Source organism: Rana temporaria, chromosome 9, assembly GCF_905171775.1.
Source record: "Rana temporaria chromosome 9, aRanTem1.1, whole genome shotgun sequence".
In the NCBI taxonomy this organism is placed as follows: domain Eukaryota; kingdom Metazoa; phylum Chordata; class Amphibia; order Anura; family Ranidae; genus Rana; species Rana temporaria.
Window position 1 is genome coordinate 130,631,225 of NC_053497.1, and position 25,915 is coordinate 130,657,139.

Here is a 25,915-nt window from a genome sequence, read left to right on the forward strand (position 1 = left end):
TAGAATATTATTCAGTTTTACGTTTTGTTTGTACTGGTGAACATCTTTACTTTTAGGCAGATTCAGAGTGAGTTACGCCGGCGTATCAGTAGATACGCCGTCGTAACTCTGAATCTACGGCGACGTTAATTTAAGCGTATTCTTGAAACCAGATACGCTTAAATTAGGCTAAGATACGAGCGGCGTAAGTCTCCTACGCCGTCGTATGTTAAAGTGTAATTTTTAGGCTGGCCGCTAGGTGGCGCTTCCGTTGAGTTCGGCGTAGAATATGTAAATGACTAGATACGCCGATTCACGAATGTACGCTTGCCCGTCGCAGTAAAGATACGCCGTTTCCGTAAGAGATACGGCGCGTAAAGATAAAGCTGCCCCTAGGAGGCGTAGTCAATGTTAAGTATGGCCGTCGTTCCTGCATCGAAATTTGAAAATTTTACGTCGTTTGCGCAAGTCGTCCGTGAATGGGGCTGGACGTAATTTACGTTCACGTCGAAACCAATACGTCCTTGCGGCGTACTTTGGAGCAATGCACACTGGGATATGTACACTGACTGCGCAATCACGTCGGGTCACGAGTAATTAACATAAAACACGCCCCCCATCCTCATTTGAATTAGGCGCGCTTACGCTACGCCGCAAGTTAGGAGGCAAGTACTTTGTGAATACAGTACTTGCCTCTCTGACTTAAGGCGGCGTAGCGTAAATACGATACGCTACGCCGCCTTAAAGATGCGGCAACCTACCTGAATCTAGGTATAAATAAATATGAGATGTATTAGAACCCCTATCAGGCTTTTATTTACTGCTGTCGGAGTTCCCTGTCAGGGAGATTCACCCTCTCTATTTGTCCAGGTGAATAGAGAAATAGAAGGGAAATTGGTCCCTAGTTCTGCTAACCCTGATGACTACCAGGTATTTTCCTCACTTTGGAGGGATATCCTTTCTTTCTCTTCCTGGTGTGGTTTTGGGACAGGAAGTGAAGGAAAATCACTGCAACGGACACAGATAATAAAACAAAACCCCAACAGGAGTTATAACGCTATATTACTCTATCCAAAATGAAAAAAACTGAAGGCTGGGGAGTTGTGGTTTCTTTTTTAAAGGAAGCATGTCATAAAAGACATGAAAGAAAATGTTAGATGCCTGACTGTCTTTCTGCCCCCTTAATATTTTCACTGACTTAGAAACAAGTATGCGGCAATTAAGTCATAACTTTTGGACCGCACGCTCATTCCAGGTCCATAATTCAAATATTAAAGTCAAAGGATTGGCAAAAAAAAGGCAACTATCAATTTTAGAAAGTGGCCAATAGTGCCAGCCCAAGCATCTCTTTAGAGAAATTACAAGTTTATTTTAATTCGAAAATTCTTTTAGGATGCCTGGTGACTATTCATCCTGATTGAAACCCCTGCATCACTTGTAGATTCACTAGACTGGTACAGCATATATGGATTTAAAAACCGTAAGCTGCCTACTGATTGCCAGAAGCCTTTGCTTGTCTAGGCAGGAAGTCTATTAAAGTGGAAATCAAACCAATGTTTGAGATACACAACTCCAAGGCCATCAATATCAGAGCATGATTGACCGTACAGGTTGTCAAGAGCTCTGCAGCTTGGTTCTGCCACCGTGTCTTCTCGCTGACAGTCAGGTCTACTTATTGTGCTGCGCTGTGTAATTATCTATAAATATGAAGGCTTGCGCTGCAGAGCTACACAGGAGGGAAATAGTAATTACAAACTAAACTAAGTACAAATAGGATTTATTTTCTGGAAATGAATACAGATCCGCAGCTGGGGTCGGTACATGTTCAAGCACAAGAGATGAAATGAGGTGCTACATTACAAGGAAATCAGCCTAATACGTTATTGTAAAAGAGGGATTATTAGAACAGTACACCCCCTACATGAATTGCCTGTGGCGCTGCCATTTAAATGATATCTACATCAACAGCTTGTTCTGAACAAGTACTCTCAGCCCAGTATCTATTCTTTTAAACTGCCCAACATTATTTATGAAATCCTCACATACTTTCATGTCATCTTTTGTCTTAAAGTGTATTACCCAAGGATTTTATTTCTGTCTAAGGGGTTGATGCATTAACCTCAGAGAAATTGAAATTAGAACAAAACTCCTGTCGTGTTAAGGAAAAGAAAAACAAGAATCTTATTGGTTTTTCCATTTTGTGCTAATCTTCTTTTTACCAGATTGAATATATTTAGCCATAGGTTGAGAACGTCTCCAGAGCAGGAATGAAAGCACCAGCAATAGCGCTAGATGTGCATTCTACCTTAGGCTGGCCATAGACGGAGCAAGTTACTTTGCTACAACCACACGTTACAGGAAAGAAATTTGCTCAATTACAGACTGTGTGGATGGGGGAACCCCTCCTGCCGATCCATTGTCTTCTCCCAAGGGGGGAAGCCGTTCCCACTGGAGAATATTGTGATTATTGCTAGCGGCTATAACAGCAATAATTGCATTTAAAATCCAGCAGGCTGGTTGTACCTAAGCTGATCGATTGACTTGGGTACAATCAGCCTGACCATACATGGTTAGAGTCTTGGCCAGTCCCTGATGAACCGGCCGAGATTCCAACCTACGCCCGGATTTACACAATTGGCTGTCTGTAATCACATGTGATAGGAGGAGGGCAGAAGAGGCGCTGTTTTCTAGCAGTTTGCTTTTCGGTAATTACATAAGTGCAAATTGCAGAAAAGTTGAATATAATGATTGTAATGTTTATACTGGCCTGGGCCTGCTGTTTTGGTTCTTGTCAGGTTCATGGTAACAGTTAATACATATAACAATTAGTTTCTAAAAATGTATTTCCTTTGGACTTCTTGTATTAAAATGTCATCAATACAACTGGCCATTGATACAAGATGATCTAGATCAGGCATATGCAATTAGCGGAACTCCAGCTGTTTTAGAACTACAAGTAACATGAGGCATAGCAAGACTGACAGCCACAAGCATGACACCCAGAGGCAGAGGCATGATGGGACTTGTAGTTTTGCAGCAGCTGGAGGTCCGCTAATTGCATATCCCTGATCTAGATGTTTCTTGATCTGGCCATTTTCTTCTGGTTCAGGTGACCAGCTCATGAGTTTTGCACCAATAGATACCTCTTTGTACCATCAGGAGGGGCGAAACCCTTACCCAGTCAAAAGTGTTTCTCCCCAGAATAATCCAGTGCTGGATAAATCTCTTACCTCTACAACAGCATAAACATTAAATAACCCAAGGTAAATGCTTAGAATCGTCTAGAACAGTGTTTCTCAACTCCAGTCCTCAAGGCGCCCCAACAGGTCATGTTTTCAGGATTTCCCTCAGATGAAATAGCTGTGGTAATTACAAGGCAGTGAAACTGATCAAATCACCTGTGCAAAATAATGGAAAGCCTGAAAACATGACCTGTTGGGGCGCCTTGAGGACTGGAGTTGAGAAACCCTGGTCTAGAAAACCCTCTTTTGACAGCCATATGGCATCTGCTATGCTTTAATCAATGACAATTATGACTACCTTACTAATAGTTGCAATTTCTTCACTGCCACCAATTAACCATAAACCTCTCTGAAACTCAAACTTGTAATTGCAGAGCCCGGTACTAGTTCCTGACTTTATACAGCATTTATCATTTATAATCTGCCAAGCACATTACAATCTGATTGTGCAACCTCTAGGCCAGGGGTCTCAAACTGGCGGCCCTCCAGCGGTTGCAAAACTACAAGTCCCATGAGGCATTGCAAGGCTGACAGTTACAAGCATGACTCCCACAGGCACAGGCATGATGGGACTTGTAGTTTTGCAACAGCTGGAGGGCTTCCAGTTTTAGACTCCTGCTCTAGGCATACCAACTATGTAGTTCAAGGGCCCACCGACCGACAGATCCATTCAATGTGCACCTTAACAGGAAGGTCCTTGCACTATACAATGAATAGTAAACCAAGGAAAATGCAGAAGTACCAACATCTTTATACATCAGTCCCAGCCAACAACAGACATACTAAGGATATAGGACCCTCAAGGTGCTGCCTAACGCATTTACAAACCTCTGAAGCAGCTGGCGGAGATCTGCAAAACCAGTCAGGCTACTCCTTGGTCCACCTCTGGATGATGACCACCTGACCTTTTCAAAACACCCGTATGAGATGGCGATTTTTAAGGGACACAAAGGACACTGGTTCGCCAAGGATCTGATAAGTATATCCACCATTTGCATAGGGATTTACCTCACTATACTGTGTCTCTTTTACACCTGGATTGCAGTTGGGCCGTTCCTGGCCGGGGATGGTAGCTTGAGTTGTATGGTTTGCCTATTATTTGCAGTTGATCAGGCAATCAAGGCCTCACATATCAATTGCAGTAACCCTGGCTATTGCACCTCCTCCTCAGCTATTCTATCATCATTACAGCATTCCACCAATCCACTTTCCTCCCCTTTCACAGTACGAATTAAGCGACTACCTATTGAATCTTGTCAAAGACACTGACTGCCTTGAGGAGCACCACAATTTATGGAATTCGTGTAAATACCCACTTGCCATAATTTGGTTTCTATCAAGAATATATACTTGATATTGAGAGGCCTGGGGATAAAACCACAATATTTAAACCTTACATCTTCCATTTTTGTGGTCACCATTTGCCATCTGGAGGTGGACTTAATGTTTTATTAGCATGTTTGCTCTGTTTGTATGTTTTATCTTTGATTTTTCTAGTGACTTTTTGATACCAATAAATGCTTTTCAATTTACAACTAATGCATGGTGAGTGGAGTCAGTTAGTTTACCTTTGGGATGGTTGAGCATAATCAGGTTTTTATTTGAGTTTTCCCAGCCAACACCACCTGTGTTCTATAGAGTATAACGTCAGTAGCAAAGCAGCTAGAAAAATATAAGTGTACTGCATAGAATCTCCATTTTAATGCACACTTACTTCTCCAACAGTGGGTTCCTGCTCTCCAAGCCCGACAATGAGGATACAGTCTGCCTGCCGTATGCAGCGCTGGGTCCATGGTGTGAGGCAGTAGTCAGATTGGTACAAGACAATTCGGTGAATGTCTTCTTGTTGGCCAAGCCAGCTGGATAGTCTGTACTCATGCACACTGCAACACAATTTAAACAGCATTTTCAACACAGGGAAAACAAACAAAACTACCTTTTAAGCCGCCTGCTATTGCACCCAGCTTGTTGCATTCAAAGATGGATGTGACGTTGTCACAGAAGCCTTAAGCACGTCACTGGAACCTGAAGTTGCAGTGCAGCCATCTTTGAATGGATGTGTGATCTGTCCCATGTATATGTCAGCTTATCGGAAAATAAATATAGGTTTGGAAGCTTTTTTTTTATGAGGTGGATTGTTGTTGAGCACAAGTGTGACTTGACCCATTATAAAAGAGGGGTCTTACTATCTGGTAAACATTTAGGCTATTGGTGAGACTATCACTTGAAGAGGATTGTTGATTAAGAAACTTTGCACATGTGGATATTCTAGCGCTGGGAATAAGGACTATCAGGTTTGAAATGAAGCCAAATATATCAATGCAATATGAAAAGTTAATTCAAAAGTTATACCACCCTTGGCAATGCCCATACACACCAAGTTTTTCTTCATTATTCTCAGTTATTGTGGCTTTGTGAATGGTGGGGGATGAATGGAATTACAGTATATGGGCACCATCAGGGGCAATACGTCTCCCTGACTGATGCCCATGACAGTATGTGATAACAACACTCCCTGTAGTCCAGAGGACCAGCTGGTGTGTCCTTAACAATGGGGGAACTGCTGATGGTCCTAACTGATGTTTGGATGTCACACAGTCCTGATGTGCAACAGCTGCCATGCATAAGAGAAAATTTGCAGACACATAGAGAGGGAAGAGGGGATTGTTCAAGAGGGCTGAATTTCTACAATAAGTTCAAGACACAGAACTGGAATGGACATAGGCGAGGCTGGAGTTTTATGATTTGATTACCATAAAAGGAGGTAAGAAACTCAAAGAGCAACAGTGACCACAGTAAAAGCGGGTGGAGAGGGCACCATTTAATGCCATCAGCAGGATACAATCATCTGACATATAGTCTTTAGAAATGCTATCAATGTAGAAAAGAATGAGAAATACAAAGACAAATATTTGGGGCTCTTTGGCAACTTTTTTTTTCCCCCCGCAACGGATAAACAGTAGTTACCTCTAGGACACATAGAACAAACATGCTGCAGTGCACAGGAAGACACCACATGTCACAGCACAGCAGCACCACTGCACTGCGTGGTGCATGAATGGTCACTTTGTGCACTTCTAATAAGATTTGCGGAAAGAAAAGTAAAGAAAAGAAAAGAAAAGAAAAAAAAAAAAGGAAAGGAAAGAAAAGGAAAGGAAATTAAAGAACAGAAAAGGGAAAGGAAAGAAAAGGAAAGGAAGGTAAGGGAAAGAAAGGGAAAGAAAGGGAAAGAAAGGGAAAGAAAGGGAAAGAAAGGGAAAGAAAGGGAAACTGTGTGATTTTCTGAAATGCCTCACTGCAATTAAACGGACAGCTGCCTGCAAGCTAAACTGGAGTGTCCCTTAGGTCTTGTACACACGACCGAACATGTCCGCTGAAACTGGTCCGTCGGACCAGTTTCCGCGGACATGTTCGGTCGTGTGTAGGGCCGACCGGACATTTTTCCGGCCGACCGGACAGGTTTCCAGCAGACAAAAGTTTTAGCATGCTAAGAAACTTGTCCGCTGGAAGCCTGTCCGTCCGACATGTCCGCTGGTTAGTACACCTAACAAGCGGACCGAAATCTCCCGCATGCGCCGAATGGATTCGACGCATGCGTGGAAGCATTTTACTTCCTGGTTTGCGGACGTGGCGGCGTCTCAACGTCACCGCCACGTCACCGCGCTGTCTGTCCGCGGGGATTTCGGTTTGATGGTGTGTACAGCCATCAGACCAAAATCTCCCAGCGGACATGTCCGATGAAAACGGTCCGCGGACCGTTTTCATCGGACATGTTCGATCGTCTGTACGAGGCCTTAGACTAATTCTTGTAATATAGAATGCTAAATATTTTTGTTATGTGTGATAAAAATGTAAAACTACGAACCTGTCCAGAGCAGCCGATCCAAGGCGCTGCTTGATATTGTCACTGGTAAGCAACAAAGTGGGCCCTGAGGAAAAAAACAAAAACAAATCAAAAAATCTAATATATATCCATATATTGCTCATATCCACTGGAGGTTAAAGAGACACTGCCTTTAGGACATGTGTCTCATTTAATAATGAGGACATGGCATCATACATATTTTTTCAAGGAAAATGCATATATTCATAAGTAATATGTAAGTGTAACACTTATTTTTGAGAACACAGTACTCCCCCGAATAATGCTTTCTCCTGTCTTTGTCTTAATGGGGTTGTAAAGGTTAGTTTTTTTATTTTCTAAATATGTTCCTTTAAGCTAGTGCATTGTTGGTTCACTTACCCTTTTCCTTCGATTTCCCTTCTAAATGTTTTTTTTTTCTTTGTCTGAATTTCTAACTTTCTGTTCCTCCTCAGTAAGCTGTTCTGGCTGACTAACCCCCAGCCAGAACGGCTCGGATGATGGGGGCAAGCTTACTGAGGAGGAACAGGAAGTGAGAATTTCACACAAAGAAAAAAAAATTAGAAGGAAAATCGAAGGAAAAGGTAAGTGAACCAACAATGCACTAGCTTAACCATTTCCCGACCGCCGCATGTATATGTACGTCCACAGAATGGCACGTACAGGCAAATGGGCGTACATGTACGTCCTTGCCTTTCTGCGGGTCGGGGGTCCTATCGGGACCCCCCCCCCCGCTACATGCGGCGGTCGGGTTCCCTCAGGGAGCGATCCGGGACGACGGCGCGGCTATTTGTTTGTAGCCGCTCTGTCGCGATCGCTCCCCAGAGCTGAAGAACGGGGAGAGCCGTGTGTAAACACGGCTTCCTCGTGCTTCACTGTGGCGGCGTATCGATCGAGTGATCCCTTATATAAGGGAGACTCGATCGATGACGTCAGTCCTACAGCCACACCCCCCTACAGTTGTAAACACACACTAGGTGAACCCTAACTCTTACAGCGCCCCCTTGTGGTTAACTCCCAAACTGCAACTGTCATTTTCACAATAAACAATGCAATTTAAATGCATTTTTTGCTGTGAAAATGACAATGGTCCCAAAAATGTGTCAAAATTGTCCGAAGTGTCCGCCATAATGTCGCAGTCACGAAAGAAATCGCTGATCGCCGCCATTAGTAGTAAAAAAAAAATTATTAATAAAAATGCAATAAAACTATCCCCTATTTTGTAAACGCTATAAATTTTGCGCAAACCAACCGATAAACGCTTATTGCGATTTTTTTGACTAAAAATAGGTCGAAGAATACGTATCGGCCTAAACTGAGGAATTTTTTTTTTTATATATGTTTTTGGGGGATATTTATTATAGCAAAAAGTAAAAAATATTGCATTTTTTTCAAAATTGTCGCTCTATTTTTGTTTATAGCGCAAAAAATAAAAACCGCAGAGGTGATCAAATACCACCAAAAGAAAGCTCTATTTGTGGGGAAAAAAGGACGCCAATTTTGTTTGGGAGCCACGTCGCACGACCGCGCAATTGTCTGTTAAAGCGGCGCAGTGCCGAATCGCAAAACCTGGCCTGGGCATTTAGCTGCCTAAAGGTCCGAGGCTTAAGTGGTTAAAGGAACCTATTTAGAAAATAAACCTTTACAACCCCTTTGAGAAGGATGGTGCCATCTTTGTTTAGACATCATCTAGGGCCAGCATTTACTTCCTTTACCGAGATGGCTGTTCAGTGATGACCCAATCTTGTCACAGATCAGCCACATGCTACAGGATCTCATCTGGTTACTTGCTACAAAGTTACTATGTACAGCTTGAGTGATCCCTGTGGGATAGAAGGCTAATAAAAAATCACTCCATCCTATCTTCAGCATTTTGATAGTCTCATCTCAGGCGGACTAGAGTTTGGAGTGGAATTTCACCCAAAAGCAGAAGTTCAACTCTCCCTCCGCAAACCCCACAGTCAACATGCCAAGAAGACTGGCGAAGAACTGGCTCAGGTGAGGATGGCGCTGGATTCTTGGACAGGTGACTGTGTTTAATAAAAGTCAGCAGCTACAGTTTTTGTAGCTACCGACTTATTTTTTGAATTTCTGGCTGAAGCTCCTCTTTAAGGACTTTTTAATGATAAAAGGTGTAGCTTTTTAGAAATTACATTATACTGTTGCTGTATATTGTCAGGAATTCGTAGCTTTATAGTCTCTTTTTTGGATGAAAAATCTTATACGACTGCTATACATTACTAGATTTGTGTTTGTTATTCTCAAATACTAGTAAAACAGGTTGAAAATAGTAAAAAAACAAAAAAATCTGTCAAATTTTATTTCCTCCTGCATTCATTCTTCATGATCAGCGTAACTACGCTGTGATGGGCTGCACCCTTTTCTGTGATGCTTGGCGCTCAGAGATAGCCCCCCGTTTTTAGTCTCACAAAGTGGGGGGGGGGGGGATGGGAATGTATTTAGGCAGATTTGTAAAGTTACTGAAAGGTTCACTTTAACGAGCTACTTGCAACATGCAGTAGCTTTTGGCAACCCTTAAAATAACTTCTATTAGTCTAACTGTGCTAAACAGCTTAAAGCCAAATAGTTGTGAGTACCTGAATATCACTGCTATTCCTGCAATATTATTAAAACAAATGGAAAAAATCCTATCTATTAGTAACCTTTTAAAGAAAAATATAGAGTATACACAATAATTGTCAATTATGACTTTGCAAGTGAACTAAGATGACCTATTTGTTACCAAAGCAATGCTAAAGAGATAGGCTGCTTTTTGTAGGGATAAATGTCATAACTCAGGAAACCAATCTGACTCCAGATATAAAAAGGAAATATTTAATTAAAGAAACATGTAGGCCGCCATTGATAGCTTCTGTCATGTTTGTACCTTTGGTTTTGATATTGAGTCACTAACCCCGAAAAAAAACGATACAGTAAAACCTTGGTTTGAGACTAACTTGGTTTGAGAGCATTTTGCAAAAGCAATTTTTTTAAATAAAATTTGACTCAATATACAAGCAATGTCTTGATATACAAGTAACGTCACGTCACAACAGGGTATAAAAGAGGACAGAGTCACCACTAAGTGTAGCAATACAGTTACATTTAATGAAGGTACAACATTTAGAAACTCACATGGTTTAAAATTAAAACAGGCACATGTAAGTATGCAGGGATCCGGGGTAAAGATGTCCACATAGACCATCTCCTGCACCGCCATTGACGTCGTCCCTTTCACTCTGTGCTACACAAGCGCTTCAAGCCTCACTTTCGAAACGCTCTACTGCAGGGTAGTTCTCCCGGTCACGATTGCAGACAGCTTAACCCCGGATCCCTGTATACTTAGATGTGCCTCTTTTAATCATCAAACCTGTGAGTTTCTAAATGTTGTACCTTCATTAAATGTAACCATATTACTACACTTAGAGGCGCCTCTCTTCTCTTTTATACTCTGTAGCTCCTGATGGATTTTACTTCTAATCCCTGTGTGGAGGCTTCCATTTGAGGATAGACATTTTATGATTACATTGCTATAATCTTTTTATATGGGCTATAAACTGAAGGACTTATGAACAAAAGGTTGTGGAACGAATCATCTGAGTTTCCATTATTTCTTATGGGGAAATTTGGTTTACAAGCATGCTTCCGGAATTAAATACAGGCATAACCCACTTTTAAGTACACAGTGGGACCAGAGCATGTATGTAAAACGAAAATGTACTTAAAGTGAAACAATACTTTTTCCACTTCTAGGGTGTAGTGGGCGTGTCAGGGGCTATAGTGGGCGTGTCAGGGGCTGTAGTGGGGGTCTCAGGGGCTGGAGTGGGGGTCTCAGGGGCACACTGGAACAGGGCGGGCTATGCTTTCAGAGCTTCAGCTCCTTCTACTGCGGCTGCAAAATGTCTGTACAGTACTTGTAAGTCACTTTACATACACTTGTGGGTATGTTCTTACTCGCGAGTGTATGTAAAATGAGTGTACTTAAAGCAGGGTATGCCTGTATGCTCACAATCCCAGGTTTTACCATATAGTGCAGAGATTCTGGTTTTGCGCTGACTGATCTGAGTACATGCTATGTCCATAGCTGCAATTATTATTATTATGCAATTATTATTGCTAGAAGATCAGCATAACGTCAAGATAAAGTCTTTGGCCCGGATTCACATACAGCTGTGCATAGTTATGCCGCCGTAGCGTATCTCCTTTACGCTACGCTGACGCAGCGCAGAGAGGCAAGCACTGTATTCACAAAGCCAGTGCTGCCAAAACTGCGCTGGGTTTCCTAGGCGTAAGCCGGCGTATGTGGAAGTGAGCGTGAGCCATGCAAATGAGGCGTGACCCCATGCAAATGATGGGCCGAGCGCCAGACAGATATGTATAACGAACGGCGCATGCGCCGTCCCGTGGACACATCCCAGTGCGCATGCTCAGAATCACCTTGGAACTACTCCCTAAGATATACGTCGGATCACTGCCTACGGCGTGAACGTAACCTACGCCTAGTCATATTCACGTCCAACGTAAACTTCGTAAAATACGACAGCTTGTGTTTCCTTTGCATGGATGCTGCTGAGTTACACCTCCTTTATGGGGCATAACTTTACGCCAGACGTATGACTTTACGCGCACTGCGTCGGACGTACGTACGTTCGTGAATCGCGTATCTCCCTCATTTGCATATGGGAATAGAAAATCAATGGGAGTGCCAAATACATCCAGCGTAAATATGCGCCTACTCTACGGCGGCGTAGGCAAGTTACGTCGGTCGGATGAAGCCTATTTTCAGGCGTATCTTAGTTTCTAAATCCGGCGCATAGATACGACGGCGCATATTTGCACTTATGCAGCGTATCTGGAGATACGTCGGCGCAAGTGCTTTGTGAATCCGGGCCTTAGTATTTATCTTAAAAAAAGATATTCATTTGTTGTCTCACCTACTAAAAATAAGCTGCAATTAAAACATGCCTCTAGACAAGGCATCACTAAATGGCAGGACACGGACCGAGTCACTGTCCCATCTGGACCCATGATTGTGCCATTTAGGAGCTGGTTCTGTCCCCCAGCCTCCCCCGCTATTGTTATCACATCAGAGTGGGAAAGAAAAGATATGATGTGAAGGGAGGCAGAGGACACTGCTGGGGGAGGGGGGCTGTGATGTAAATTACCTGAATCATTGGACAAACATGGGATTTGGACCTCTGCTGGAGGAAAATTTTACTGATCGGACTTTCATGAATTTTAATTCAATACCCCTTCTCTAGACAGAGGAAGACAACAGATCTGTAGGCAGGACCTATCCTAGCTTAAACACTTGTATCTGCTGGTTACAGCATAAACAGGTACACTTGACATTGCCAGTGCCTATATTAATGCCTATATGGAGGGAGGAGGTGCTCAATGCTCCTGGCACGGTTTTAATCAAATAGGGACAGGAGCAATCTGAGGTTTTTAAACATGTCTGTGAAACTGTTCCCAATGGGACAATTGCAAGATTAACACACAGTCCAGGTAAGTGTTCAGACTGGCAAATCATGATATGGCTACAGGTAAAAAAAAAAAAGTTGTATCTCTGCATACCCACATGATGCGATGTCGGCTTTAATCAATAGTACAAAAATCCTTAAGAACAACCAAGCACAGAGAGGCGGAGGGGTACAAGGTTGACGCTTTTCACACAGAATCCATGGTGGTTTTGATAAAGCTCGAATTCCGTGTGAAACGCGTCTTCCTTGTACTCCGCTGCCTGTCTGTGCTTGGTTGTTCTTAAAGGGTCACTAAAGGAAAACATTTTTTTTAGCTGAAATGACTGTTTACAGGGTATAGAGACATAATAGTTAACCGATTCCTTTTAAAAATGATTAAAAATAGATAAAAACCAATCATATAATGTGCCTGCAGTTTAGTTTAGTTTTTGCTGTTGTTTCCTGGTTCTCTGATGTATAGGCAGTGAGCCAATAGAGGGCAGTAAAACTTTGTCTAAAACTCCTCAGCACCAATCCAGTTTCGTTTTACACACAGTAATCACACCTCCTTGATTAGTCACCACAGTGAGAAATCTCCCAGTACTGTGGTTATCAGGAAACAGACAACCAGGAAGTGTCCAGAACAGAGAGGATTTACAGCAACATCAAAGCAAAAACGAACAATGAGGACATGAAACCAGGACTGCAGTAAGGTAAAAAAAAAAATCCTTTAGTGACCCTTTAAGGATTTTTGTACTATTGATTAAAGCCGACATTGCATCATGTGGGTGTGCAGCCATCTGACTTTTTATCCATCTTGATCTCACTGCCTGCAGCCTGTTATGTGGTATTATGCCTGAGTGTCTCACCTGTGAGCAGCGGTATCTTGATATATGGCTACAGTTAGTCTGAGACCTCTGCAGACATTCTGTAAACAACCTTTCAAAAGTGAAAAAAACAACCCTTAAGGCTGGGTTCACACTTATGCGAATTGGATGCAGAGGTTTCCCCACATCCAATTCGCATAGCAGGAGATTGTGACCGGCTCTCAATGGAGCCAATTCACACATCTCCGCAGCGGCTCCGGCGCAAATTGCACCCGAGTCCTGTGCGTCTTTTGGTCTGTTTCAGGTCCGAATTCAGCCAAAAATGTGGGCCGAAATCAGACCTGAAATGGTTAATGGAGACACACCGGACTCCTGCTGCGAGCCGCTTTGTGTTCCAGTGTGAACTCAGCCTAAAAAATAAAATAATAATTCCAAGTGACTTATTTTCTCTTGGCCTGGTGCCAGGGGTGTCTGTTCTGGGTGTAAACATGCACATCTGGTCAAAAGTATGTGTGCTCATGTTCAAATCATTCTGCAGAACAATTTTGCAGCTGCTGGATCTTCCAATCTCTATATGAAGCCTGATAAGCTGTTCTTAGATGTCAATTTGCTTTTCTCCATTTATAAATAAGCACAATAAGCCACATGCCATTGTGACTTCATTTGGAGGACAACAGCAAGTCACAGCCTGGGGTCTAAATGCACCACTGTGGCAGATCTGTGCAGAGTGGCAGGTCTAATGTGCATTTGCAATATTGACGACATTAGAAGATATTGTGTATCCTCCTGTGTAATCATCTGATGCACACCAGCCTCTCTGATCAGCTTAAGGAAAATGACAATTGCAGTAAATGGAGTTTTAAGTGACGACAAAACATTATCCGTGACCTACATTTCACCTACAACCCCTTATCCTGAAAATTACTTTTCATCTCTGCTTTGAGAACAGAGGCCCAGTATCCTCTCATCAAGGCAAACAAGAATAGGTGTAGCATTGGCCGGAATATTGCAATGGTTAAACCGAAAACACAAAAAATAGGGAAAGCAATGTTGGCAATTCTGAGTCAAATTTATTAAAAAAATATAGAAAGCCAATAAGTGCCTTTAAAGTGGATCAGTAGGCAAACAGCTAAACTGACAATTGAAATACATAAATATGAACAGTCTTTCTAAGCAATGAATGTGTAATTCTCGGTTATCCTATCTAGATCTCATTGTCATGCAGCATAGTCAGAATCTGATCTTATGTTTATTTGCTTTAGGTAGAGCAATGCAGCAGTGTTCTCAAGGCGACCCCAGTTCTCAAGGCGCCCCAATGGGTCATTATCAGGAATCAAGTACTCACGAGACCGAACTGCCGAGGGTGGTTCACCTTTACGACCAAGCGCGCCCGCCCACTGAGTTTTGGAACAGGTGGCGGAAGCACGAGGCGGTACCGGTGCCAGTGGAGAAGCGTTGACCGGTGACGGTGTAGATGACAGGTGCTTCTGGGTGACTGCAGACGGAAACAGGAACAAACGATACTGAAGCTGGATAACCGGTACTGAAAGAGTCCAAGAAACAAACTGGAAAGTCCGGGGTGCAAGCCAAGGTTCGGGGAGCAGAGAAGACAGCAGATCCGGGTCACAAGCCAAGAGGTTCAAGGGCAGGAGAAACAACAACAGAGTCCAGGTCACAAGCCGAGGTCGGGGTCAGAAGAGTTCAATAGAGTGGTGAAGCAATCTGAAGTCAGGTTCCAGGTGAGAGGTGAGTCGAACGGAATTCCAACAGGAAATGGTTTCCAGAGACACAGGTTCAGGAAGTAGCTGACGATAAACCAGCAACCTGTCTACTGACAGGAGCTGGTTTAAATAGGGCGGTCACGCTGGTGATTGGCCCGAGAGATCACATGCGTATGCGCACACGCCTAAAGTGCCCAGTTAGCCGCCGGGAAGCCAATCTACTACGCTGGTGTGTTAAAGGAGGAAGTACAGCGCTTTGGCCCTGACAGTGCCCCCCCCCAAGGGGCGGACTCCGGACGCCTAAACTGGCCATCAACTCCGGATGCTCCTGGTGAAAAACACGAATTAGCCGAGGGGCATGCACATTTCTTGAAGGTTCCCATGAGTTGTCTTCTGGAGGGTAGCCCCTCCATTTGATCAGGTATTGGAGTTGTCTCCCCTTTTTTCTACAGCTCAAAATGGCCTCGACCTCAAACTCCTCTTCTCCATCAATCTCCACTGGTGGTGCAGGAAGAGCTGTCCTTCCCTGAAAAGGGTCGGGGATGGTAGGTTTTAGGAGGGAGGCATGAAAAACCGGGTGGATTCTATAGGAGTTGGGTAATGAAAGTTCAAAAGCTACTTCGTTGATCTTGCGTTTGATTCTAAACGGGCCAATGAATCTCGGACCTAGCTTCCGGGCAGGAACTGGCAACTTCAAATTAGCCGCGGAGAGCCAGACCTCTTCCCCGATTTCAAAAGAGGGACAGTCCTTCCTTCCCTTATCATAGAATTTCTTATAATCCTCTTGGGCTTGCTGCATTACATCCCTGAGTTTCCGAAAGTTAGACTGTAAGGTGGTTATACGTTCCTGGGCAGCTGGGACAGGTATCTCTGGGAGATGGTCTGGCAGGAAGGCCGGGTGAAAACCGCAATTAGCCCAAAAGGGTGTTTGGTTGGTGGTAGTGTGAACAGAATTATTGTAGGCAAACTCCGCGGTGGGCAATAGAGATGACCAATCATCTTGGGAGGCAGAACAAAAACATCTGAGGTATTGTTCAAGAGTTTGGTTCGTCCTTTCTGTTTGCCCGTTGCTTTGCGGGTGGTAGGCTGATGACAAACATGTTTTGACTTCCAGGGATCTGAAAAGCTCTCTCCAAAATTTAGAGGTAAATTGGACCCCTCTGTCTGAGACAATGGTTTTGGGGACCCCGTGAAGCCTAACGATTTCTTTGAAGAAAATTTTCGCCGTTTCGGCAGCAGAAGGAGTTCCAACCATGGGTAGAAAATGTGCCATTTTAGACAGGCGATCCACGACTACCAGGATTGTCGTGAAGCCCTCTGATGGAGGTAAATCTACGATGAAATCTAGAGCAATATCAGCCCACGGACGTTCTGGAACTGGCAGAGGCTTAAGTAACCCCCAGGTCTTGGTTTTAGGACCCTTGTTGCGTTGACAGATTGCACATGAAGAAATGTAAGTTTTACAGTCTTGTTTCCATTTTGGCCACCAAAAATAACGGGAAAGTAGTTCAGAGGTCTTCCTTGCCCCAAAATGACCGGCTAACTTACGGTCGTGGAAGGTGCTCAGAACTGATTGCCTGATCTCGGTGGGAACGTAGATCCTGTCTTGAAGCCAAAATAAGCCATCGCGCTCCTTTAGTGACGATGATACTGGGTCCGAGATTTGTCTGGATGCAATTTTGATGGAATTTAACAGATCAGTTTCAGAAACCAAGAGAAAATTCCGGGAAGGCAGGATGGTACTTGGTTCCGCTGTGCAAGGAGTCTCTGGGAACATCCTGGAAAGTGCGTCCGCCTTTCCATTTTTCGAACCAGGCCTATAAGTAATATGGAAATTAAATCGTAAAAAAAAAAGAGCCCATCGAGCTTGTCTAGGTCTCAAACGTTTTGCGGAGCGCAAGTACTCGAGATTTTTATGGTCCGTAAAAATTATAATCGGGTGAATTGCTCCTTCTAACAAGTACCTCCACTCCTCGAGGGCAAATTTGATAGCGAGGAGTTCTCTGTCCCCTACGTCATAATTCTTCTCTGGAGTTGTTAGTTTCCTGGAGGCAAAGGCCACGGGATGGAGTAGGGACTTTAACCCTTGCCTTTGTGAAAGAATGGCTCCTAGGGCTGTCTCAGAGGCATCCACTTCCAAAGTAAAGGGCAACTTTGGATCAGGGTGCCGTAAGACAGGTGCTGAAGAAAAAATCTTTTTTAGTTTCTCAAAAGCTTCCTGAGCCTCCTGCGACCAGTGAAAATGGCTGCCTTGGTGGGTAAGTTTGGTGATAGGAATCACGATGGCAGAAAACCCGACGATAAATCGCCGGTAGAAATTAGCGAAGCCAATAAACCGCTGCACTGCCTTCTTATCCACTGGTGTCGGCCAGTCTAAGATGGCTTTGATCTTCTGGGGATCCATGGCGACCCCGCCGGTGGAGATGACAAAACCTAGAAACTGTATCGTCGTTCTTTCAAATTCGCATTTTTCGGCTTTCAAAAATAATTTGTGTTTCCTGAGGATAGTAAGAACTTTCTTGACGTGGTGCCTATGAAGCTCAAGAGAAGGGGAAAAAATGAGGATGTCGTCCAGGTATACAACTAAAAAATCGTCCAAATACTCACGAAAGATATCATTGACCAGATGTTGAAAGGTGGCCGGGGCATTGCAGAGCCCGAATGGCATGACGAGATATTCGAAATGACCGAACCGTGACCTGAAGGCGGTCTTCCATTCATCCCCGACTCGGATTCTAACAAGATTGTAGGCACCCCTCAGATCCAATTTGGAAAACACCTGGGCATCTCGAAATCTCTGAAAAAGCTCTGGTATGAGAGGCAACGGGTACCTATTTTTGATGGTGATCCGGTTAAGTTCTCTGTAGTCGATACAGGGTCGTAACGAGCCGTCTTTCTTTTGAACGAAAAAGATACCTGCCCCCGCTGGAGAAGAAGAAGGTCGGATAAAGTTCTTTTGTAAGTTTTCGTCGATGTATTCCTTAAGAGCCGCAAGCTCGGTTTCAGATAACGGGAAGATGCGGCCGAAAGGTATTTCAGAGCCAGGTAAGAGATCAATCGGGCAATCATAAGGCCGATGGGGAGGGAGAGAGTCAGCCTGCTGTTTATCAAAAACGTCTTTAAATTCATGGTAAACAGAGGGGACGTGAGGTGGAAGTTCAGGTGAGGTTACCACAGTTGAACAGGTGGCTACCGTGGGTGCGCAGCAGTTTTGGGCACAAAAGGAAGATGTAAAGTTGACCTCTTTCTTCAGCCAATCGATGCAAGGTTGATGTGTTTGCAACCAGGGGAGTCCTAAAATAATAGGAAAAAGCGGTGAAGGAATGAGATCTAGTTGTAGAAATTCCTGATGACCTGAATCGGTAATGGCTAGAAGAGGCACAGTTTCCTGTGAGACTAGTCCCGATTTAGGAAGAGAGCCATCGGCCAAATGTATTTGCAGGCGTTGATCCTTATTGCGAAGGGGTATGTGGAGTTTAAGGGCTAAATTGGAGTCCAGAAAATTACTGCATGCACCTGAATCAAGGATGGCCGGGAGGCGGATGGTCTTTTCCGGTAGCTGTAAAGAGACGAAGAGTACAAGATGAGTTTGAGAGCTATTTGAGACATGAAGGTTGAAAACGGGTTGAATCGGGAACTTACTCGGTCTTATGGGGCAGGTGCGAAGAAAATGACCGGTGGCACCGCAATACAGACACAAGTTATTCTGGCGTCTACGCAGTCTTTCCTCACTGGTGAGAGGGGTTCGAACCAGTCCGAGTTGCATGGGTTCCGGGTCTGGAAGACTGCCGTGTTGAGGAGCCACAGGAGGGGATGCAGCTGGAACTACCCTGGGTGGAACCCAAGCAGGGCGTGAAGTCTGGAAGCGCTCAGTGCGTCGTTCTCGTAAACGTCGGTCCAGCTGGGTGGCGGACTGGATCAAGGCCTCTAACGAAGCGGGAGCCTCGGTTCTTGCCAACTCATCCTTGAGAGTTTCTGAGAGTCCCTGGCGGAATTGGTATTTTAGTGCTGCGTCATTCCAGCCGGTGTCAGCTGACCATTTGCGGAATTCCGCGGTATAATCCTCTACCGGACGCCTCCCCTGGGTTAGATTATGGAGGACGGTCTCAGCAGAAGCCATACGCTGCGGGTCATCATATAACTGAGCCATATGATCAAAGAAAGAGTCCAGTGAATCTAGGATCGGACTTCGTTTTTCCATTAGGCTGTGCGCCCAAGCCTGGGGTTCTTCGGACAAGAGGGAAATAACAAATCCAACTTTCACGGCCTCTGAGAAAAAAGTTGTAGGCTGGAGGTCTAAGTATAAAGTACACGCGTTTTTGAACGCCCGGTATTTTCGGCGTTCGCCAGAAAAACGCTCCGGAGGAGGGACCCGAGGTTCCGGGTGGATCAATCCGACAGCTGAACTGGGAATGGACTGTGATGAGGAAGTCCCGACAGCAGATGCAGCAGGTGGGGGTGTTACCCCAGGAGACCCAGTTAACTGTTGTAGACGGCCATCGACTTGGATATATCCCTCCTGAAGTTTCTGAACCGCCTCGGTAAGCGCGGACAGCTGCTGGCAAAGTGTCTCGAAAGGTGAACGCACCCTGTCGGTCTCGGACATTTTTTGTTTTCGGCTGGTTTATACTATCAGGAATCAAGTACTCACGAGACCGAACTGCCGAGGGTGGTTCACCTTTACGACCAAGCGCGCCCGCCCACTGAGTTTTGGAACAGGTGGCGGAAGCACGAGGCGGTACCGGTGCCAGTGGAGAAGCGTTGACCGGTGACGGTGTAGATGACAGGTGCTTCTGGGTGACTGCAGACGGAAACAGGAACAAACGATACTGAAGCTGGATAACCGGTACTGAAAGAGTCCAAGAAACAAACTGGAAAGTCCGGGGTGCAAGCCAAGGTTCGGGGAGCAGAGAAGACAGCAGATCCGGGTCACAAGCCAAGAGGTTCAAGGGCAGGAGAAACAACAACAGAGTCCAGGTCACAAGCCGAGGTCGGGGTCAGAAGAGTTCAATAGAGTGGTGAAGCAATCCGAAGTCAGGTTCCAGGTGAGAGGTGAGTCGAACGGAATTCCAACAGGAAATGGTTTCCAGAGACACAGGTTCAGGAAGTAGCTGACGATAAACCAGCAACCTGTCTACTGACAGGAGCTGGTTTAAATAGGGCGGTCACGCTGGTGATTGGCCCGAGAGATCACATGCGTATGCGCACACGCCTAAAGTGCCCAGTTAGCCGCCGGGAAGCCAATCTACTACGCTGGTGTGTTAAAGGAGGAAGTACAGCGCTTTGGCCCTGACAGTCATGTTTTCAGGCTTTCCATTATTTTACCACAGCCGTTTCATTTCTGACCCCTTTAAAATCACAAATGGCACTAGGCAGGAATGCCCGTTGTCCCCGTTAATTTTCGCCATGGGAATGGAACCCTTAGCACAGTACATAAGATCTGATCCACTGATCTCAGGTATTAAAATTGGTAATGTTGACCATAAAATCGGTCTTTACGCAGATGATGTGATAATAGCTCTCACTAATCCCTTAGTGTCCCTTTCTGCGGTAAACAAGTCCTGGAAACATTTGGTGCAATATCCTTGTACAAATTGAACCACAGTAAATCCCTTATGCTTAATCTTGGCCTAGATCCCCATACTTCCAAATATTTCTCCTCTACTTTCCCATTTGCTTGGGCTCCTAACGCTTTTCTTCCCTATCTGGGTATCCACCTGACATTCCCAAGCCACATATTATTGAGAACCAATTTTGAAGATCTCGTGGGCAGGCTCACTCAGCTGGCAAAAGATTTGAGCCAAGTCCCAGCCTCTTGAGCTGGCCGAGTGGCACAGGCTAAAATGTACTTACTCCCACATGTATTATATTTTTTTCGTACAATACCTCTCCCACTGATACAAAATCAGATTAAGAAGCTTCAGGGAATTGTCAACAGTTTTATTTGGCAACAGAAACACCCCAGAGTGAAAAAAGCCATACTTTTAACCCCTGTTCAACATGGTGGCTTTGGCGCTCCAGACATACAAGCTTATCATCGAGCTACTATCTTAGACTAACTGAAAATCTGGTGGTCAGACAAACTACGACTTGGAAACAAATAGAAGCCACTGTATTGCTCACAAACCCGAAACTCCTCATAGCTGCCATTTGGCTCAACCTCACTCCTAAGTGCTACCCTTTGGACACCATCACGATCTCCACTAGGACCTGGACTGCTTTGTCATATCTCACTGGAGGGATAGCAGAGGATTTGCTTTCAAAGACTCCCATCGAAGTTCTGCACCTTATTTCCCCGGACTTACCTCTTTTGGATTGGATTAAACCTGGCATCACAAACATTGGTATGCTCTTCTCCGCATCTGCACTTCATCCCTTCGACTTCCTGGTACGACAGTTTGACCTATTCAACAGAACTTTCTTTCTCTACTTGCGGATCAGATCCATCCTTTCAAAATTCCCCAGGTCAAACTCAGACTCACTGACGCTCCCCCTGATAAAGTTTTACAACCTTGATAGAAACAAAACCAAAGGGATTTCTCTAGTGTACAAGCTCCTTACCGCCCCTTCTCCAGATCTACTCTTCTCCTCGGTACGATATTGGTCCGCTTTGTTGGACCATTCTCCTCCGGCTACCCACTGGCAGAAAGCTCTCACAGCGCCTCTACGTCTGTCTCATTGCATCACCCACTGGGAATCACTGCAGAAGTTATTTCACAAATGGTTCTTTACCCCTGAAAGGCTTGCCAAAATTTACCCAAACACCTCTCCCAAATGTTGGAGAGGTTGTGAAAGTATCGGATCTCTTTCACACATCTGGTTGGATTGCCCCCATGTCGGGAAGTTCTGGAACAAAGTGAAGTCACTAATCTTTTCCCTATCTGGCATATCCTTCCCTATGTCCCCACTTGATCTGCTCCTGGGTCTTTCTATTCACACATGGCCTAAGCACTTACATTCGCTGGTGACACACATACTAATAGCTGCGAGACCAACGATTGCGAAGAAGTGGAAATCAACCCATCCTCCTATATTGAAGGACACCATTCAGCTACTCAATCTCCATTTCTTAATGGAATTCTCCTTCGCCAAAGCTAACTTATCCACCAATCAATTTTCCAAAACATGGGAACTCTGGATCTCGGACCCTAGAAGTGCGCCTTTATGTTAGCTGTACCACTCTTCCAGGAAATTTTCCTATGCCCCCCGTCCTGCCCACTTTGATAGCCCACAAGGGTCTCGTTTTATCACTCATTAAAGCTCTAAGTGTCTCTAATTCCACGACTATAACCCTTTTGAGTCTTCTGGAAATAGTACTCCACTTGTTTACTATGCTGATATATTATGCCTGTTTGCATATCTTCTCTGTATTGTTTGTCCACCACTACGTCCTTGGGTTTGGCTGTAACTTGGTAGATATGACATGTTAGCACTCCTTTTTCTTTGTTCTCATTTGCCTTAATTGTACACAAAGTAACGCCAGGGGATGCCCAATTGGCGATGTTTTCGTATTCTTTTTTTCCTTTGAATCACAATAAATACTTAAATAAAAAAAAAAAAGGAACCCTTTAATGTGAAAAATACAAAACATGTCACCTCTTTCTGAGAATTGTATCTTGTACATTGCTTTTACAGAAATGTACTCAAATTCAAAGAAAGCCCCATTGGGTATTGGAAGTAGACAAGGCCATTAATATGGAACAATAGTAGTAGGTGGTTCAAGTAAAGTTTTACAGACGGAGCCACAAAATGTGTCACAATTTAGTATAAAATAAAAGCATTAAAAACTAAAAAGCACAGATGTCAGTCTTAACCGTTCAAGCGCAGTCGGAATTTTAGCATTTTATGTGTCACTCTATTTTCACAACATAATGCACATATTTGTGCTAAAGTGTAACTCCAAGAAAACCACTAAACATACAGATAAAACAGATGCATTTCAGTTGGTTGAGCTGATAAACAAGTGAAAAGGACATTCTTGGAGTGCTGATGTTGTCTTCTGACTTGCCTACCCCTGACATCCTGCACAGTCAGATGGGAGAGACTAGTTGAGAAGAGAAAAAATCATCAGCACTCCAAAAATGCTGGAAAAAGGCTCACATGGGTCATATTAGCCTATTATAACCCATGTGACCTTTGAGATCTTCCACCTGGTTTCTGCACAACACCATCCACATCATTCATTATGAGCACCTGCTGGCTACACTGGGCAAAGCGCTGCAAGGAGTGCAGCTCTAACACAAATTGCATCACAGGTAATAACCATTATCTCCTAGTTCAGGGGTCTCCAAACTGCGGCTTGAGGGCCAGATGTGGCCCTTTGGTAGCCTTCATCCGACCCTCGGGGCACTATTCCTCCCACTCACACCAACAATGGGGCATTTTTTCTTCTATGGATACCAATGATAGGATATTATTCCTCCTACTAATAGGGGCACCCCTCCTATTGACAACCAACTCTGAGGCCATATTTATTCTCACGGATGATGGGCCCATGACATTTTCTGCCCCTGTTAGCCACAATGTGGCCCCCCTAAAGTCTGAAGGAAAATAAACTGGCCCTTTGAAAAGTTTTCAGACCCCTGTCCTAGTTCAGCAATTGTCAGGATCCAGTCTGAATCCAGAGCTTCTAATGCATCTGGCAGAGTATCTCTTCTGAGTTTGCTTCTAGAAATGCTGGATAGCTCCCAGCATGATCCCTTGGACAACATGACTTTAAATCTTGTTTCTGGTGAACCTTTAACTCCTAGCTCCCCCCATGAACTTCCTATTTATTCCATGTCTCTGCACTTCCTGTTTGCCAGATTGTTGTGCTCTGCTTCAGCCAATATACTGCTCCCTGCGCTCCTGCTGCACTCCGTATTTTCACTATCACTTGTTACTGACCTTTGATTTGTTCTTGGATTACGCTTCTGCTTGATCCTAACCTGCTGTATCTGTTACAAGAGCCTGGCTCGCTCACTTCCTGGTGCGGTGATCCTGAGCACTACAACCTGCCTACAATAGCACAATGCAAATCTCCACCACCAGTTAGTGTTTAGACTACGCACCTTGGGGGAGATCACATCACCTGCCAGGGAGACCCTCCTGCTTGTGTAGTTCTGCTGGTTACTGTGAGAACCTTTTAACTGCTATAGCCCCTACCCCCCCCCCAACAACTATGACGGAAATGCAGGATCCTTTGTCTCCGCTAGCTGCTTTATTGGGCACTGAATCAACATAATTATCTCTGTCTAATTACCAGGGAGGTCAGCCAGGGAGCAGAAATGTGCAGAATTGTATTAAAGTGATACTAAAGTCATTTTTTTTTGTTTTCATGTTGACAAACATGTCATACTTGCCTGTTCTGTTATAGTGGTTTTGCACAGAGCAGCCCCGATCCTCTGCTTCTTGGGTCCCTCTTCGCCACTCCTGGCTCCTCCTCCTTGTCGAGAGTCCCACACAGCAAGCCGCTTGCTATGGGGGCCCCCGAGCCAAGGCTGCCTGGGTCTATTGCCCTCCTGATTGGCCAACTAAATTTGATTGACAGAAGCCGAAGCCAATGGCGCCACTGCTGTGTCTCAGCCCATCAGGAGGGAGAGTCTCGGATGGCAGAGGTACTCATGTAACATCACTGGATAGAGACGGGGCTCAGGCAAGTATTGGGGGGGGGGGCTGGATAGGCTGCTACACACAGGTTTTTTATCTTAATGCATTAAATGCATTAAGATAAAAAACCTTCTGCCTTTACAAGCACTTTATTAACAAAACTGGCCTAACAGAACTGCAAATCCTTAGGCAGGTAAAACCTACAATACCTGTATTTCACTGAGGGCTGGTTTACTGACAAGACGGTTGAAATGGATGGGCTGTAAAGGTTTTTACAATTTTAGGTTGTGGTTTTGTAAGTGCATGTAATTGTGCAGCTAAATATACACAACCTCAAATTTATCAATCAGCAGTCACTCTTATCCCACATCACCAAAATAGTTTAGTCGATCAGAAAAAAAGGTAGAAAAATAGAAAGCTACTTAAAATTAAACAAATTTGATTGGCACTGTTAAATTACTGCAAAATGTGAATAGCATGCATATGAAAGATGGCTTGGAGACATGAGGGTCACAAAGCCATTAGTCTGCCTATTTAGTCTTAATCTTGTTATGACTTCACCTGTGTACTTTATTAACAAATGTTATAATATCCATTTATGAATTAATTTATGTATTTAGCCGTTTTCACAGGGCTCTATCTAAACGTAGTGATTTACTGGCCTTTTTTCAGCTTGTTACAAGCGTTTTACAGCTTCAGGCTCTTTTGTTTAGCCAATAGAAACACCAGGGGGAGGAGAGGGAGAGGAAATTAGGGGTAAACATGTACAATTCGGATCGATTGAAAAATGATCAACCGATTGATATACTGATATTCTGTGTAAAGGGGGCTGGGAAGCCGGCCGCATCGGCATTAACAACCAATGAGTAATCAGCTGCGACTGACAGCTGAATGCAAAAAAAAAATGGCAGCAAAGAAAAAAGTAAATGGGAAAAAACAGCTTTGGTCCTGGTATGGTTCAGGAGGGGAATGGGGACTTACTTGTCTCCCCCCTCCCCCCCTTTTCCTGGCCTGCAACGAAACTAAACGAAATTTAGAGAAAACTATTTTTTTTTTTTTTCATTCTGGCATGTCTAATTAGGGATAGAGAGCTTCTGTTTGGAGCAGAAAACTATGGACAAACCACTTCTAAAATGTCACAAGTCACATGTTTTCAGGTGTTTCTATTAAAGTTTATTGTAATCTGCCAAAAAGCTCATGTACTTTTTTTTTTTTTAACAACATAAGTTTTGCT

At 44.2% G+C, this 25,915-nt stretch overlaps 1 protein-coding gene across 2 annotated transcripts in view; it reads right to left on the reverse strand.

Annotated features, from left to right (window-relative positions):
* The window catches only part of PNPLA7 (patatin like phospholipase domain containing 7), a 413,102-nt gene that overhangs the window by 116,067 nt on the left and 271,120 nt on the right, over positions 1-25,915 (reverse strand). For both annotated transcript variants that reach the window (XM_040324512.1, XM_040324513.1), the window contains 2 exons: positions 7,087-7,150; positions 4,936-5,104 (listed from right to left, as the gene is read on the reverse strand). In XM_040324512.1, coding sequence (XP_040180446.1) covers positions 4,936-5,104; positions 7,087-7,150 — 233 coding nt within the window. The remainder of the gene's footprint in view (positions 1-4,935; positions 5,105-7,086; positions 7,151-25,915) is intronic.